The sequence below is a fragment of the Hemiscyllium ocellatum genome, chromosome 28 (assembly GCF_020745735.1).
Source record: "Hemiscyllium ocellatum isolate sHemOce1 chromosome 28, sHemOce1.pat.X.cur, whole genome shotgun sequence".
Taxonomy (NCBI): Eukaryota; Metazoa; Chordata; class Chondrichthyes; order Orectolobiformes; family Hemiscylliidae; genus Hemiscyllium; species Hemiscyllium ocellatum.
The window spans coordinates 28,766,098-28,784,906 of record NC_083428.1 but is presented as its reverse complement, the minus strand read 5'-3'; the positions used below and the strand labels follow the sequence as shown (position 1 = coordinate 28,784,906).

The following is an 18,809-nucleotide window of genomic DNA, read 5'->3' as shown; positions in this document are numbered from 1 at the left end:
GTCAACCTACAGCAGATGGACTGCAGCAGTTCAAGAAGGCAGCTCTCCACCACCTTCTCAAGGGCAACTAGGGACAGGCAAAAAAAGCTGGCCCAGCCAGCAACACCAAATCCACAAAAATGACTAAATAAGTAAATCCAATAAGTGATCCTACCCTTATGTCCCAATAGTTTGTTACATGATTCCAGGAGTTTTGTCTCCAGTGTTCTGTCTGGAATTTGATTACTTTTGTGCATTAACTTTTTTACACAGAGAAGTATTTCCTGACAACTATCCTAAAATGATCTTTATACTCATTTGACTTTTTGTCCCCTGGACAGTCCTTTTACAGCTTAAATTAAAGCATAATCCTGGATTAAATTCTTGGATGATATAACTGTCCAAATATCAAAACTATCAGCAGATTAAAGGCATCAAGTAATCTTTGAGAGTGACCAAATCATTCAGTGTGAAAGTTTCTAGTTATGTTCAGTGAATATTGTTAGTGGCAAACTTAGTGACAATGTCCTCTCCTTCCTTAGACCTGGGAAGTCATGCTCTGTACAATGAGTTGGATGACAGTGAGAAGAGTCCCTATGCTGTGGAAACACCATATGGTTTTCAGTTAGACTTGGATTTCCTCAAATATGTCGATGACATTCAAAGTGGAAACACCTTGAAGAAACTGACCATTCATCGCAAACCACGAACAAAACCATCAACAAACACCAGTGGATGGACCTCCACAGAGTCATTGTCCTCCTCAACCAGTGAGGACATTAAAATATTGCCCATGACCCCGAAGTTTAGAACTCACGCAGTTAGTTATGATGTAAAGGATCCTGTTTGTGCTCAGCACTTTAGTGTTGCATCACCACCACCAACCAACAGTCTTCTTCCACCACCTTCCCCAAGATCTTCCCTGAGGAACTTTCGTGTGGAAAAGACTTTGTTGGAGACCAGTCGGAGGTTGCAGCAGGAACAGTTAACGACTGACGATGTATCGAGACCCAGATTATCGAACATTGGTTCGTGTGGTCAAAGCCAAATATCTCCATCTACCCATCAAACCTCTATTGGAAATGGTGATGTTAACCCAGTCAACAATCCGCCATCCACTGGCTTCTTCAGCTTTAGCCCCATGAATTCGGGACGAAATTCTCCGGTCCCTAGTATCACACCGGCACACCTTCAGCACATCCGGGAGCAGATGGCTGCTGGCCTGAAGAGGCTGAAGGAGCTGGAAGAACAAGTGAAAACAATTCCGTACCTGGAGAGGAAACTCTGCGCGGTTGATGAGGAGAAGAGGCAGCTCATAGCCGAGCTGAAAAAACGAACAGTTTCTAGTCCGACTGAGCCCTCCCTCCTCAGGCAGCGGTCATACAGCACAGGGAATGTGGCTCAGTACCAACCAGAAGCCAGGAAGGTGGTTGAGCTTCATATTGATTTAGCTGGTGACAACGGAGAGAAGAGATCAAGTAAAATTAAAGAACTTCGGCGGCTAACTGAGAAGTTGACAGTTGCTGAAAGGAGCAGAGCCTTTACGTCTCATCAAGGCTCATCGCCAGCTGGACCTCCAACCAGTCCTAGCAAAAAGGCACTGCTAAAGTCAGTGGGTGTAGGAGAAAAGAAGGACATGAATGAGGTTGTCTTTTACTATAAATCCGAGAGACCCACTCGAGAGGTAGCAGTTGGAACAGAATCGGACACCAGGCATATTGGTGTTGGAGTTGTTGAATCAATGTTGGGGCTCACCACTATGGCGCAGGAGGAAATTGAATTTCTACAAGAAATTATCGACAGTCAGAAAGCAAATATCTCTATGATTGCAGCCGAACTGGAGGATGCAAATAATGAACTGAACAACTTAAAACTAAGTGTGGCCCCCGTCACGTCTATGACAATGGTTGATGTCAGCGTCATGGCCAAACCGCTTATGGTCCATGCAAGTCAGGAAGCCAGAATTCCAGTCATGAGTCGAGCAGTAGGCGATCACTTGGAGATTACAGATGAGTCTGTGGATTGCACACCACAGATGTCTAGTGTAGGAGTTAACTGCAGCTTACAAGTACAGGGGACCTCTGTTGATCCAGATTCTCCAATCACAGAAGAAGACATTGATGGTTCACGTTTGGATATTTGCAGTCAGAGTCAGAGTGGATGCAGACTAGAGAGGGCCCAAGGAATAGAGAAAGGGGACATGAAGGTTGAAACTATTGAATATGAAGCAAATGCTTCTGATCAGATGTTAGAGGAAAGCCAGGATGTAGGAACCAAAGATTGTGAGACCAAACATAAGATTAAGGATGAGGTGACAACAGTGGTGAACTTATCAAAAGATCGTGTCGCAGTCAAGCTCTACAGCACATCTTTTCAAGTCATGCGTGAGGAAGATACAAGTCCTGAGGTAAATGTGCAAATGCCCCTGGGACAGAACTACGTGGTCAGTCCTACCAAAGGTGAGTCTGAGTTTTTATGTTTTAATGTGATGCAACAACTCGTGGGTAAAAGTCCAAACAGAAATAATTGGTGAAGCATTTTGCATTTTGAAGGTGGAAATAGAACATAGAACATAGAACAATACAGCACAGAACAGGCCCTTTGGCCCACGATGTTGTGCCGAACATCTATCCTAGATTAAGCACCCATCCATGTACCTATCCAATTGCCGCTTAAAGGTCACCAATGATTCTGACTCTGCCACTCCCACGGGCAGTGCATTCCATGCCCCCACCACTCTCTGGGTAAAGAGCCCACCCCTGACATCTCCCCTATACCTTCCACCCTTCACTTTAAATTTATGTCCCCTTGTAACACTCTGTTGTACCCGGGGAAAAAGTTTCTGACTGTCTACTCTATCTATTCCTCTGATCATCTTATAAACCTCTATCAAGTCACCCCTCATCCTTCGCCGTTCCAACGAGAAAAGGCCGAGAACTCTCAACCTGTCCTCGTACCGACCTATTCTCCATTCCAGGCAACATCCTGGTAAATCTTCTCTGCACCCTCTCCAAAGCTTCCACAAATGAGAAATAAATAGTTTACTTAAATCATCTTTTTGACTTAATGCCAGTTCCAAATGTTTATGGGCCACACAGTTCACTATTTCAGTGAAGTACATGGACGGAATATTCAAAGTGTTGGAGGAAATGGACTTAGAATGAGCATTAAAGCATTAGTTGCCACAATTTTAATTTCAAATGTGTCAGCCTCCATTTTCAAACCTCACCCTAAAATGTGAAATGACTAGGTTGTATGTTGTTAGTTAACTAAGCGTAGTTAACAGAAGCAGATTCATGGAATGAAGATGAACCAGCATTTAGTAGTGCTGCTATGCACAGCTCACATGAAGATAAGAAATAGGAACAAAAGTGGACCTTTTTGGCCACTCCAGCTAGCTTCATTATTCAGTTAGTTCATGGCTGGACTCCTTGTGTTTCAAGTTCCACATTCACATTTCTACCTAGGTTTCTGTGCTGACGTCAGTGAAACTCAATCGGGTTCCAATGTTTCAAAGCCAAATAGTCATTACAGAGATGTTTTAGACACAGCCTTTCTGTGCTGTGTGGCTGTCCTGGATTAGATAGTCCTGAATGATTGTAACCAATGTCATGATACCAGTCTGTTTCTAACAGGAGTGTTGAAGTCAATCATGAAAAAGAAGGATGGGTCAAACAAAACAGAAGCAAATGTCAGCAAAAAAAATCTACAGTTTGTTGGTCTTTTGAATGGCGAGTAAGTAGTTACAAATATTTGTCCAAAATGTTGCTATATTGATGTGGTAACTTGTATATGTAACAGTGCTTCCTATTAATAGAATCATAGAATCCCTACAGTGTGGAAACAGTGTGGCCCAACAAATCCACATTGACCCTCCGAAGAGTAACCCACCCAGACCCATTCCCTATCCTATACTTACCCCTGTATTCGGAAGACTAAAATCCTTGTCTTCAGTTCCTGGCACAGTCTCCATTCCCCAGCCACTTACTCCATCAGTTTCCCTACCAATACCTGAGGCAGTTTTGGTGTTACATTTGATATATGCTTATGGTCACACAAATGTGTTACCACTAAAACTGCCTGTTTCCATCTCTATACTGCCACATCTCAGCTCGGCTGCTGCTTAAATCTTCACTCAGGCCTTGACTATCTTTTAAACCAATTATTCCAACAACTCCTGACCATCTTCCACATTCTATCTCCTGGAAACTTGAAATCATCCAAAATTCTGCCTCCCATGTTTTAACTTGTACAGAATCCCCTTCACTCCTCAGCCGTGTTATCTCTGACCCACGTTAATTTTCAATTTCACAACACTTTAATTTTAAAATCCTCACCCTTGTTTTCCATATTAGATTAGATTAGATTACTTACAGGCCCTTCGGCCCAACAAGTCCACACCGACCCGCCGAAGCTCAACCCACCCATACCCTTACATTTACCCCTTACCAAACACTACGGGCAATTTAGCATGGCCAATTCACCTGACCCGCACATCTTTGGACTGTGGGAGGAAACCGGAGCACCCGGAGGAAATCCACGCAGACACGGAGAGAACGTGCAAACTTCACACATTCGCCTGAGGCGGGAATTGAATCCGTGTCACGGGAGGAACCCGTGCTAACCACTGTGCCACAATGCCGCCCATATCTCCTCCAGTCCCACAATTCTCTGAGATATCTGCATTCCTCTAATCTCTTGCGCATCTTTGAATTTAGTTTCTTGTTCCTGCCTTCAGCTGCCAAAGCCCCAAGCTTTGAAATCCTTCCTACATCTCTCTACCTTACCTTCCTACTTTAAGATCCTCCTTAAAACCATGGCTTTTGCTCTCATAACTAATCGTCTCTTTAAGTGAATCAATGCCGAATCATAGAATAAAATTTGACAAAGTGTTAAGAACATTTTTTAAAATAAAGCCCTTGTAGAAATGTTATTTAGGACCCTTGTGATACAGTGGCAATGTCCTTACCCCTGAGCTCGGAGACTTGAATTCAAATCCCACCTGCTCTGGATGTGTGCCATAACACACCTGAATACATTGATTTAAAAAAGGCTATAAATACATTTTGCTATATGTACAATAATGGAATATATAATGTGATTAACTGCACTCTACCATTCAAGCACTTAGTGAGATGGAGATACAGTTTTCTATTCTGAAACGAAAACAGAAATTACTGGAGAAACTTAACAGGTTCTCTCGTCAGTGGAGTGAAAAGAGAATTAATATTTTGAGTCCAGCAACCCTTCTTCATAACTGATAGTAACCAGGAAAAAGTGGTATATATTCTCAAAACAAGGGTGGGGTGGAAAAAGGAGTGAGCGGATAAGTAGAGATGGAAGCCAAACAGAAAGAGAAAGCACCAGCAGACTAAGGGATGGATGATAATATGCCAGGGAGGAAGAGAAGCTGATAATGTGGACAATTCGCTAGTGAAAATGGATTGGCTATGTTAAAAGCAGCCCATATCATGTCAGGGCCTAGGGTGTGGCGGTAGCTGAAGGGCATAGATAAAGGTGTTCAGGTTCTAATATTATTGAACGCGATATTGAATCCTGAAGTTTTCTATTTTAAAAGGTTGAAATTTTAAAAAGCGGAAATAAATGTAAATTTGTTAAGATGGAGGATGACATAGTTGATTCTGAGGCTAGGATCATGAATCTAAGTAGAGGAAACTATGACAGTATGAGGGGTAACCTGGCTATGATAAATTGGGGATCGTTATTTAAAAGGATGACAGTGGATAGACAATGGCAAACCTTTAAAGAGTGCATGGGGGAACTGCAACAATTGCTCAGTCCTGTTCAGCACAAAAATAAAATGGGAAAGATGGTCTTTACCATGGTTAACAAGGGAAATTTGGAATTGTATTAGATCCAAGGAAGAAGCATACAAATTGGCCAAAAGGAGCAGCACTGAAAATATGTTGCTTGGAAAGCGCAGCAGGTCAGGCAGCATCCAAGGAGCAGGAGAGTCGACGTTTCGGGCATGAGCCCTTCGTCAGGAGTGAGGAAAGTGTGTCCAGCAGGCTAAGATAAAAGGTAGGGAGGAGGGACTTGGGGAGGGGCGTTGGAAATGCGATAGGTGGAAGGAGGTCAAGGTGAGGGTGATAGGCCAGAGAGGGGTGGGGACAGAGGTCCGGAAGAAGATTGCAGGTTAGGAAGGGGGTGCTGAGTTCGAGCGATTAGACTGAGACAAGGTGGGGGGAGGGGAAATGAGGAAACTGGAGAAATATGAGTTCATCCCTTGTGGTTGGAGGGTTCCTAGGCCGAAGATCTTCTGCTTTGATTTGGACAAGTTGAGTGAGTGGGCAAATGCAGGACAGATGAGATATAATGTGGATAAATGTGAGATTATTCACTTTGGTGCCAAAAACAGGAAGGCAAATTATTATCTGAAAAGCAATAGATTAGGAAAGATGGGGGTGTGCAGCAGTCACTGGAAGTCAGCATGCAAGTGCAGCAGGTGGTGAGGAAGGGAAATGATAAGTTGGCCTTCATAGTGAGAGGATTTGAGTGAAGAGAATTTGAATGCAGGAGCAGGGATGTCTTACTGCAGTTGTACAGGGCTTTGGTAAGACCATACCAGGAATATTGTGTGCAGTTTTGGTCTCCTTAACCGATGAAGGATGTTCTGGCAATGGAGGGAGTGCAGTGAAGGTTTAATAGACTGATTCGTGGGATGAGATGATCGATATATGAAGAGATATTAGATCGGACTATAGGTCCCACAGCAATCCCATGCCTTGGGTGAGAGCATTGTCAGCAGGCAGTAGGCACTGCCTTGTCAGTAATGGTGCCAAGTGATGAAGAATTACTGGCCTCTGTTCTCAGAGTGGTGACGGTGGTGGGGTAGGAGGGGAGGTGTGGGGGAGGAGTTGAACTTTGTCTCCAGTGTCCTTGAAGAGTATCCATGTCAACATGGTAAATTATTGATCGCCATGACTGATGATAACTAATTCACTTAGATAATTGAATTGGAACTCCCCAGTTACTCTGGTGGGATTTAAACTCAGATCATCAGTTGAAGAATCTGAATTCCTAGTCCAGCAACAACATCAATCTCCTACTGTTTTGGGCAAGAATTGCAATGAAAATTCTGTTGCATTTGTAATTACAGATATGAGACAACTTCGAGTGAGGAGTCAAGTGGTGAGGAGAACTTAGAGAAAGTGATTGGAGACAGTTCGGAAAGTGAGTTGGGAAATTGCTGTGATAGTTCTGATGATGATGGCGTTACAAACCTGAACGGCAGTGACAGCGACGACTGCGAGCATCCTTCAGAATGGAGGGATAAAGAGAAAGAGAAAATGCTTGAGCAGAGTAAACAGAAGAGTGAAGAGAACAGAACTGAAGAAGAGGAAGTGAAGGAAAAGTGAGAACAAAGTCTTTCCATTTGCTCTAATTATTCATCATTGAAATAATTGAAACTTTGGGGTTCAATAGAACAAACAAAAACGAGAAATGTGTACTCTACCCTCTCTTGTGGCTTGAGGAGAGAGGAATCTTCATTAAATTTCCATTTGTATAGATTACAGTTTAAACGCATAGCATCTGGAACCTGGTTCCTAATACTTAGCTGTTTAAAGCAGTGATAGCCAAGATGTTCCGATCTCAAACGCCGATGATTCAATTTGGCTTGAGCTAGTCTGACTGATCTCAGTAATGATACACAATTGAAACTTGCAAATGACAAGATCAGAGAACAAAAAAAATAGTGCTTTTGTAATCCATTCTTAGTAAGTTCAATATCTGCCATTCAGGTGGCAATTGCACCAAATGCAAACATGCATGCTACATACATTTATGGATGACACATGTCATGCTACAAAAATCTGCCCATTCTGTCAAATTCTTTAACATGGCTCTGATGTTTGCAGTACAGAGATTTCTAGCAGTTGTTTCTCCTTTGTAATGTGGATGTTAGCCGTGTGAACAGAACAATTGGCCCTGACTGTCCTGTCTGCAAAAGTAATAGTTTCTGCTATCACTTACCTGCACATTGCTGTCGTTATTGTATTATTTCAAGTGGCAACTCTAACTCCAACACTGAAGGGATGTGAAGAAACTGCTAAGACAAGATTGTCATGAGACTGGAATTAGGAGTGTGCAACTAAACAGGAACGTAACAAATCAAATAAAGGTGGATGAAATGTAACTGCTGCTCGAGAATAGGAAGAAAGGCAGGAAATGCTGGAACTGTAGAGCAGATCTGTTAATGTGGTCCATGGGCCAGCTTAAAACATTGCAAGTGAGTTAATTAGAACCTCACCAGTGAGGGAGCAAATCTCCTGGTAGTACATATTTAAAAACTGAAAACCAAATCCCTTGGGTAATTAGGAATTGTGTCTGTGCCAACAGGATAATGGGGCACATGGCACCTGGTGGCAGGGTGTGGGTAGAATATTGCAGAGAAGTAGCTGGAAATTAATTGTTTCTGTGGGAGATGGAGATAGATAGACTGAGAATAGAGGCCAAAACCAAGTTAGTGACGGCTCAGTTATTACGGTCTCTGGATCACCTAGTTCTGGGTTCAAGTTCCACTTTGGGGCTTGATCGCAAACAACAGGGTTGACATTTTGCACTGAGGAATGGTGCTATGTTGGAGGGGCCATCTTCTGAATGAGATGTCAAATTTAAATAGAGCCATTTTGGGGAAGAGCAAGCGAATTATCCATTCTGTCCAGAGCAATACATGTTCCTCAATCAACACCTTAAACACAGAACATCAAACTTGCTGTGTACAAATCAGTGACCATATTTCTTACATGACAACAGTGATTACAATTAATGAAGTATTTGAGGTGTGAGGAAGCTTTGTGATATTTGCAACTGTGAAAAATGCTCTCTTAATTAAAAAAGGATCATGGGTAGGCCATTCAGCCTTTTGTAGCCTGCTCTGCCATTTACCAGCTCATGGCTAATCCTTTTCATTATCAATTTCCTCCAGTACCCCTTATTCCTGAATGCTTTTGATATCTAGAACTCTATTGTATTGAACATAGTCAATAGCTGAGCCTTCACCGTCCTCTGGGTTGGGAAGTTCTCACTCTCAGAGTGAAGTAACCCCTCTTCATCCCAATATTAAATAGGCTACCTTTTGTTCTGAGACTGTAACCCTGATTCTAGAGCTCCCCAGCAAGGAGAAACATTATTCATCCTTGTCAAACTCTGTTGAGAAATTTGTGTGTTCCGATTACACCATGTTTCATTCTTCTAAACAATATGGAACATGGTCCCCATGTCCATAATATCTCCTCACAGAATAATCCTGTCATTCCCCCATGAACATGTGTGACACACTTTCTCTGTGATAGGCACATCCTTCCTTAGGTACAGGTATAAAACTTCTTTAAATATCGCCCTACCAACACCTACACTTTAACATCAGCCAATCAATGACATGATTGAATCGTTCAGTAAACATATACACTGTCAAGATTAGAGTGGTGCTGGAAAAGCACAGCAGATCAGGCAGCATCCGAGGAGCAGGAAAATCGACGTTTCAGCAGGAGCCCTTCATCAGGAATGAAAGGTTTCCTGATGAAGGGCTCCTGCCGAAACGTCGATTTTCCTGCTCCTCCGATGCTGCCTGATCTGCTGTGCTTTTCCAGCACCACTCTAATTTCCAGCATCTGCAGCCCTCACTTTTGCCTATATACATTAATACATCCAATAAGCACACTCAGGAACTCTGATTACTCATGTCTGCAAAGACTCTTACCAATTTTTATGGATGCACAATAGAAAGCATTCTGTCTGGATGCATCATGATTTGCTCTTCCCAGGACTGTTGAAACTGCAGAGAAATGTAAACACAGCCTGGTCCTCACGCAAGCCAACCTTCCATCCATTGACTCCATCTACACTTCTTGCTTCCCCGAGAAGGCAGCCAACATCATCAAAGACCCCTCCCACCCTGGTTGTCATCTCTTCCAACCTCTTCCATCAGGCAGAAGACAGAAAAGCTTAAACATAGCACAACATCATGGGCCGAAGGGCCTGTTCTGTGCTATACTTTTCTAAGTTCTATGTTCTATGTATAATATGTACCAACAGATTCAAGAATAGCTTCTTCTCTGCTGTTATTAGATTTTTGAATGGATCTCTCAAATTTTAAATTTAATGTTGACCTCATTCTTTGCGCACCTTCTCTGCAGCTGTAACACTGTACTCCTCGCTCTGTTCTATTTCCCTAATAACCTGCCTGTAATGCACCCAAAACAAATTTTTTCACTGTACCTAGGCACATGTGACAGTAATAAGTCAAATCAAATCAAATTATTCATCAAGCTGTGTGAAACCATATCAGGGCATTCATGATGATGGAAACCATTAAACCATTAATTGTACAACATATTTATCACTGGTGGAGCCTAGCTCCAATGAGCCAGTGAGGCTTATTATCTGAAATGAGCATGATGCCATGCAGAATGCTGGAATAGGTGAATCAGTGAATACAATTCTACCTGAAGCTCTTGTAGTGCCCCTGTCTCTGAGCCAGAAAGCCTGAACTCAAATCCCACCTGGCCGAGAGATGTATGATCAAATCTCTGATCAGGCTGATTAGGAAAATAATATTCTTGGACTTGGGTTCAACTCCCACCTGTCCCGGAGGTGAGTTGAGCATATTAGAGGAAATTGATTAAAATACCACAACTCAGCATGGTTCACCAGGTAGTGCCCCCTACCTCTGGGCCTGGGTTCAAGTCCCACCCTGCTTTGAAGATGTGTAATAACAGGGTAATTATCCATAATTCAACCTTAAATTTATTAAGTTCGGCTAAATGCTTATAAGATCATTAAGATGGTAATTTTAGCTTTCACTGAAAAGTGGAAAGTCTAGGATAGAAATAAGGTAGAGCTCATGAATTCTTTGTAAACCCATGGCAGTCACTCAGTCCCATGCTGGACACAGTCCAGCTGCACAGTGTATAACTGTGGACCTAGTTGGATCTTTGCTGCAGGTTATTTTGTGGCCTATTTTTATTTTTAGAAATGGGTTCATAAACTGAGCATAGTTGGCATTGCAGTTTGCTAAAGACTTTGATAACTGTGTTGCTTTGTTTTTGGATACCAGATTCCTGGAATATAATTTTTAAAAAACTTTTGCGTTGATTTTTTTTTCACATGTTGCAGTAATGTAATTGGTTGCATCAGAACATTCCTGACATTGTGTCCAGTGACACTGGTCATTTTGTAACTGATGCATACCTCATTTGTGGGGCTGACTTCTCCTTATCTCCCCATTCTCCTGTTTCCTGAAATGGAGAGTTTGTTTCTTTAGCTTGTCTCTGACACACTATTTCCTTCCGGAGATCAGTGATTTGCTCCTGTTGGCTGGTGCAAATCTTCCAAGTCTATTGTTAGGTTCACGCTGAAACCACAGTGTCATTTACAGCACATGAGGAGGCCATTCAGTCCATCGAATTCAGTGCAACTCTCTATAGAGCTTTTAAGCCTGATCTCGCTGAAATCCACTCCCGTGGTTGGGATTTGCTTCCATCAGTTCATGATGGACAGAGCTTAGATATTCTTTAATCACAAATCAAGTCCTGACTTTGAGGACCCAAAGTTCTACTCAGGTCTTGTGCAATTAAGTAAATACTCTATTTCCCTTCCCATTTTAAGTTAACATTATCAATTTCTAAATAGCCTAGTTTTACCTTGATGCTAAGCACTCAAGAGTGAGTTAAATCCACAGTCCAACTGGTTTTTCCAGACACAGTTAATACTCCATTTGCAGTCATTAGCCAGAGTCTACAAAACTGCATTGCCCAGACCATAAACCTGCTATTAATATGACAGTTGTTCTGGGGTGCCTGACACATGTGGACTCCAACAGTGTGTTTAAAATCTCCAAACCGAGCTCAGGCCCTTTCCACACTGAAGGCTTTTGTTTCGCACAGTGTATAGTGCACAGTCCTGACCTGCATGGACCAACCCTATCCCAATCACCTTTAGTCCTTTCAAAGTGTGGTTCCCAGAATTAGCCACCAAACCCCAGCTGGTACCTCGCCAGTGTTTTATACATGGTTTGCAAATGCCCGTTGTCTTTGCGCTCTCTGCCTCTAGTTATAAAACCCAGGATTTTAAGAAATGATTCAGTTGCAGTTCATAGGTTGTAGGATATCCTCTGCAGTATTAAAATTTCTCCCCTCAGCATATTGGCTGTTTCAGGAGTTTGCTGTCTGTCCTGACTCTCTTGTGATTGGTTTTCCTACAGATTTGAGTTAAGTCTGAAGATGCGGGAAGTCTGTCTAATCCTGAAGAATCATTTCAATGACCCAAATCCAGTGAAGAGTAAGGAGGTGGTGAGCATCTTTGTTTGCCATTACTGTGGAGTTAATTGTGATGTCCATAGTGAGGTCAGGTTAAAAGTCTGTGTCGAGGTTAGTGTGTCTCTCATGAGCCAGAAAGATGAGGGCACATGTTCTACTTCAGACACTTCAAAAAATAGTCCAGGGTGATAACTCCAGGAGAGATCACATGAGCTAGAGTAGCTGATGGCGTGATGGTAATGTCACTGGACTAGTAAGGCAGAAATCCAGGATAATATGGTGGTTTGAGTCCCACTATAGTTACGGATGGAATTTAATTTTTTTTCTTTTAATTCTAGAATTGAGAGCTAATCTTAGTAATGTTGACTTGTAAACCTATCACTAATCCTTGTCTCAAATATGTCCTTTAGGGAAGGAAATCTGTCATCCTCCCAGGTTACATGAGACTTCAAACTTAGAGCAATGAAGTTGACTCTTAACTGTTCTCTCCAGTGGTTGAGTAAGCCATTCAGATCAAAGGCAATTATGGATGGGCAATGTCCACATTCACACAAGAATAAACAAAGAAACCTGAGGGAATGTTGTCCTCTCAGCCATTGAATATCAGATAAGACATTAAACATTAAGGTGGATAGACAAAAATGCATGGCACTACGTTTAAGCTCAGGAGAGCTCTCCCTGGAGCCTTGCTGTTTATTCATCCCTCCACCTATAGTGCTGAAACAGATTATCTGACCATTATCTCATTTGACCACTGTGGGATCTTGCTGTGTGAAAATGGCTTGCATGTTTCTAATTTCCAACATTTCTGAGATGGCATCCCGAAGGTGCTATGGAAATATAAGTACTTCTCTATTATTCCACCTCACATTTGGGTGTGGAGGGGCGGGTAGGGGGGCTTCTCTCTCTCTCTCGGTAGTGCAGTTTCTTGTCCTTTTCCTGGAACTTGTTCCAGCCACAGGCTTTCTTTTCCTACACGTTATCGGAAAGCTCAACTCCAGAGACTGAAGTCTGGTTCTGTCTCCATCACGAGCTGTTCTTTGTTGCGTTCCCAGAGTTCTATTACTGATGATAACCCAGAGACAAGATCTGAATAGGGGTGTGGGCGAATGTTGGAATGTGTGATTTAAACGTGTAGCTTGTGCCCAATTTAAGGCAGCTATGCAGTGGGAGGTAAGGGAGTGGCTGAGAGGACCAAGTGCCCCCATCTGTATGCCTCTGCTTTCATGACTACCTTGAGTTGTGGTTCACTCTTTGCCCTGTTTCAATAGCAACGTTCAGGAATTCTGGGAAACCGTGTATGTTTATGTTAAATTGATGTTCCAATGAAAAACTCATTTAAATTGCCTCATTTAAATGTGATCAGCAGTTTATGAGGGAGTTGCACAAACATCGAGCCTTAGTGCATTGATAATGGCTTCCAGACACTGAGCACTTCTGTCAATTTTAACGACTCCCGAAGCCAAACCTACATCCTCCTGCTGTTCATGCTCCTCTTCTGTTTTCGGGCTGCTAAAATATCAAGTAAAGATTAATCCAAGATGTTTATTTTCCGGTTGTTAGCTGCTCTGGGCTGACACAGACCCGATCTGATAGCAGTCAATATTCAGGGTGGGTTTATTTGGGAATGATGTGGCAATGTGTGGCCAGCTGGCTCCAGCTCCCAGCTGTGGGCCCTCGGCTCTGGGTGGGAGGAGCAGTTGACAGTACAATGGGCTGAAAGTCAAAATCTGCAGTCCTGGATGCTCTTGTGTGTTTGCAGATGTCCAGTTTGAATGCAATCCAGCAGGAGTGGTTCAGAGTCTCCAGTCAGAAGTCAGCCTCGCCCCAGGCTGTAGCTGACTATCTCATGGCCTTTGCAGAGATGTCACCAGCCATCTTGAAACATGTTGTCAACCTGTCTGATGGGAATGGCAACACAGCCCTGCACTACTGTGTCTCTCACTCCAACTTCCAGATTGTCAAGCTGTTGCTGGACACAGGTGAGCTCAGAGTCTGGTGTTCACTAGCTGGATAAAAGCATGAGGTAGAAGCACAGAGGTATGGTGTGGGTGAGGGCAAGTGGATGGATATAATGTGGGTGAGGGCAGGTGAGAAGGAGATGTGGATGTGGGTAGGTGAATCCAGGGTTTTGGGTGGGGGCAGGTGGATAGGGTGTACTGTGGGTGTGGGTTTAGTGCCAGTATGTAGCATGGGCATGTGGGGGTAGTGGGGTGAAATGGGGGAGTGTAATGGGGTTGTGCCCAGCTGCCATCTATAATATTTCCCAATGTATCTCTCTCTGGAATGGTATAATATTATTGAGAGATCAATAAATTGTGGAAAGAAATAAAAAGTTGAATTTTTGGAAGAGACTCAAAGGTTAGCACAGAGTATAATAACTGATGAGTGAACAGCTTATTTAAGTTGAAGTAATCTTCCCTCATCTCCAATGGGAAAATATTGGCATATAGCAATTACATTGCTTCAGGTTCTGGATTTAAGGACACAAATAAATTAATTCCTGACAACAATGGGGTACTTTGATATGCAAATGAATATTCCTGTATCCTACATTTATTCCTGCAGTGCCAGTGGTTGATTGCATCTTCCTCTTGTTGAGCCAACCAAACAGGTGTCTTGTTTATTTTTCAGCTGTCTGTAATGTTGACTGGCAGAACAAGGCAGGCTACACTGCAATCATGCTCGCTGCACTGGCTGCCATGGAGACTGATGCAGAGATGAATGTTGTCAAGCAGTTATTTAGTTTGGGGAACGTCAATGCCAAAGCCAGTCAGGTGAATACTGATGGCGGAACTTAACTTTGCCACCAAGTACACTTGCATGAATTTTTTTAATTTAAAAAAAATACTTTCTTCATAAAAATATCTTTATATACATATATAGTCGCGGAAGCAGTTCTGTTCTGTACAGTGATGTAAAAGGAACAAACAAACACTGGAGTTTGACTCTACCAACAAACAAACCAAAAGCATTTCTTACTTGTGCAAGACTATATTTACATAGATTTGAGGCACCATGAAGGTCCGATAACTGAACGGACACCCATTTAATTATGGTAGAAAGACCTCAGACAGTGGCACATTTGTATGAAACTAACACGAAACGTAAAATGGAGCTCCATCCTTAAAAGAAATCTAAGCTCAGTGGTGAAGTCATAAAGGCCATTCTCACTTTAATCAATGTGTCTCATAAATTACTATCCTGTACCTGTGACCGAAGCATTCCGCACTCCTGTCTTTAAATCACTGAGTTGAATAAATAACAAACTGAGATTCTTGATTACTTAAATAGTTGCATCGACTCTTAATATTAATGCACCCAATTCTACTTAATAAGTGTTAACTCATACATCGACAAACCAACATCCACATTCAAACCTATCCATATGGAGAATTTATAGATACATATCAACCTAGGTATATACTCAATATAGATGCAAACCTGCGTGTAAATAAAGAAAGACACATATACAAAGACACAATGTGACATACAAGTATACCAGTCTCTCCACAGTTAAATGGAGAGTACTCATGATACTTGAGCACAGCACCCTGCTGCGCAGACAGTGCACACAGCCTCAGGCTTCCATTACCATGTGATCCCTAATCCTGGGTAATAAATGACCCTTAAATCTATTTGGAAACCAACTTGTTCAGGATTTAAATGTGAAATGTAATTTCTGAAAAAGGTTGGCCAAACATAAGCTGATTTCGTAGCCTTGTCTGCACGGGTTTGAACACTGGTCACAGATTTCTGTGGGTGTAGTTTGTATAAAATCAAACTATTGAAGAGCTTGGTCCTTTCTTCTGTTCCTGTGGCACCAATAAGGACACTTCATTGTGCCCCATCATGTTAACTCGGGGTCATCTAACTCTTGAGTGTTTTATTATTAGCAGATGATGGGAAACTATTCAAACAGAAGATTTCTGTGATACTTTGCCATCAGACCCACACATTGGGAGGCCCAAGTAATCCATTCTTAGTTGATCCTAATCCTCCTTAATCTCCATTTTCAATTGAATTTTTGTTCCTCAGCATGTTGCTCAGGACCTGCCTGGGTAGCTGTTGTCTAACTGTGTTAGTGATTCTCCATCTGAAGCTGTGAAGTCTGGATACACAGAGTTCCCAGTCACTTTTTGCTCTCAGCTGTTTATTTGCGTTCCACAGGACTAAGTGTAGTGACACTCCCAATCGATTCATACAGTGCAGAAAAGGCCCTTCAGCCCACTGAGTCTGCACCAAGATAACTACCACTAGTCATCAAAGAAGTTTCAGAAATGACAGCCAGACTACTGAGACCCCTCGGAATCCAGTAGCACACAAACCCACCAACATTCTCAAACAAAAACTAACAAACTTAAAAGACCCAGTACAACTCATGGACAAAAACAATATCATCTATAAAATTCCATGCAAAGACTGCCACAAACACTACGTAGGACAAACAGGAAGAAAGTTAGCCACCAGGATACATGAACACCAGTTAGCCACAAAAAGACACAACCCCCTCTCCCTCATAGCCCGACACACAGATGAAAAAAACCACCATTTCGACTGGGACAACCCATCTATCCTGGGACAGGCTAAGCAAAGACATTCCAGAGAATTCCTAGAGGCCTGGCACTCCAATCACAACGCTATTATCAAGCACATAGATCTAGATACCATCTATCAACCCCTCAGAAAATGAACAGGAAATGACATCACCATAAACCCCAGGAACCCCATCCAGGAGAAAGATATAAATAGAAAGCAGGAGACAACAGCTTCGCTTCACTTGGAGGTCGCCACTGATGATGTTACCTAGCCAGGTAATGAAACATCTGGATATCAAACCTACAGCTCAGCGAGCAAACTTACACCATAAACCTCAACCTGAGCTACAAACCTTCACAAACCTTGCGAAAACCTATGGCCCGAAGATGGGAAAGGAATGCCATCCGAGAGAGTTCCACCCGCGAACAACTGTACTTCCTGCATGAATGTTTAAGAAAACAGGTACTGCCAAAATGTCTCCAATACAAACCGCCGATAAAAACACCTGAAGCCAGAAATTTAACAGAACAAAACGGCTGCAGAATGCTCCGAGAACTAATCAATGACGCCCACCACAGACTCCGAAAATACAACCGGGAAATAGCATGCCAAAAACGGTTATTCAAACAAGCAACAAATCAAGAATGGACAGATGCGGTAGAACGAGCCATAAACACCAAACAACGACAAACACAGATAAAGAAAAATTGGGACCTGAAGAAAAAACTTGACAAACTCACAAAAAAAGACAAAACCGTTAACACAGGGGCATGGATAAAGAACATATCACACCGGACCCTATCAGACACTGAAGAAGCGGTACTAGTCAAAGGATTAAATTTCAATTACCGAGACGCTGACAAGAAGAATTTCCTAGCGGCATTAGAAACCACATTGAAGGACAACAATCTCACGGAAGAAACACAACAAACGATTAGACAGACAGTTGCACCTACTCTGAGCTGAAAGAGGGAAGGAAACAAACTGAACACACAAGAAAAAAAAGCCCTAGAAAACCTCAAAAAAGACAAAAACATCATTATATTACCTGTAGACAAAGGTCGGCTCACAGTCATCCTGAACAGAAGGGACTACATCGAGAAAACCAAAGCACTACTCGCAGACACCAACGCCTATCAAAAGGTGGCGCTAGACCCGACCCCACAATTAGGAAACAAAATTACATATCTCCTCAGAAAATTACACAATTCCGGACAATTAAACAAGATGGAATTCCAGAAAATGAAACCTGATGGGACCAACACCCCACGATTCTACGGACTACCAAAAATCCATAAACCAGGAGCCCCCCTCAGACCCATAGTCTCATTACCCGGAACACCAACTTACAGACTGGCCAAAGAACTACACGCGAGACTGAAGTACCTAGTAGAAGAGTCACAGCACTCCGTCCACTCCACCCAGGAATTCCTAAAAATCAAAAACACCAAAATAGAGGAAGACAAAGCAATGATCTCATTTGACGTAACAGCACTGTTCACCTCCATCAACATCGACCTGGCAAAGGAAACACTCGCCACACTTTTAGAACAGACCATCACACACACCCTAGCCACCATCAATCACATTACCAACGAAAACATCACAAAGCTAGTGGACCTGTGCCTCACCACCCACTTCATTTTCAACAACATAGTCTACAAACAAACCAACGGCACACCCATGGGATCTCCGCGATCAGGATTCATAGCAGAAGCGGTAATGCAAAGGCTAGAACAAACAGCCCTACCAACCATCAAACCAAAAATCTGGGTTCACTACGTAGATGACACTTCTGTCATCACAAAACGAAACAAGATAGAAGAGACATTTTAACATCATCAACAACGCCCTCACAGGCATGAAGTTCACCAAGGAGGAAGAAACTGACGACAAACTCGCATTTCTGGACATCACAATAGAAAGAAAGGACAAGGGAGAAGTATAAACCTGCGTATACAGAAAACTGACAAACACTGACCAAATATTCAACTACGCCAGCAACCATCC

At 42.5% G+C, this 18,809-nt stretch overlaps 1 protein-coding gene across 2 annotated transcripts in view; it reads left to right on the top strand.

Moving 5' to 3' along the window:
• Positions 1–18,809, top strand: part of LOC132828939 (KN motif and ankyrin repeat domain-containing protein 1-like) — a 58,294-nt gene that overhangs the window by 32,771 nt on the left and 6,714 nt on the right. For both annotated transcript variants that reach the window (XM_060846155.1, XM_060846156.1), the window contains exons 3-8: positions 522–2,438; positions 3,615–3,714; positions 7,100–7,354; positions 12,206–12,293; positions 14,023–14,242; positions 14,895–15,037. In XM_060846155.1, the coding sequence (XP_060702138.1) occupies positions 522–2,438; positions 3,615–3,714; positions 7,100–7,354; positions 12,206–12,293; positions 14,023–14,242; positions 14,895–15,037 (2,723 nt within the window). The remainder of the gene's footprint in view (positions 1–521; positions 2,439–3,614; positions 3,715–7,099; positions 7,355–12,205; positions 12,294–14,022; positions 14,243–14,894; positions 15,038–18,809) is intronic.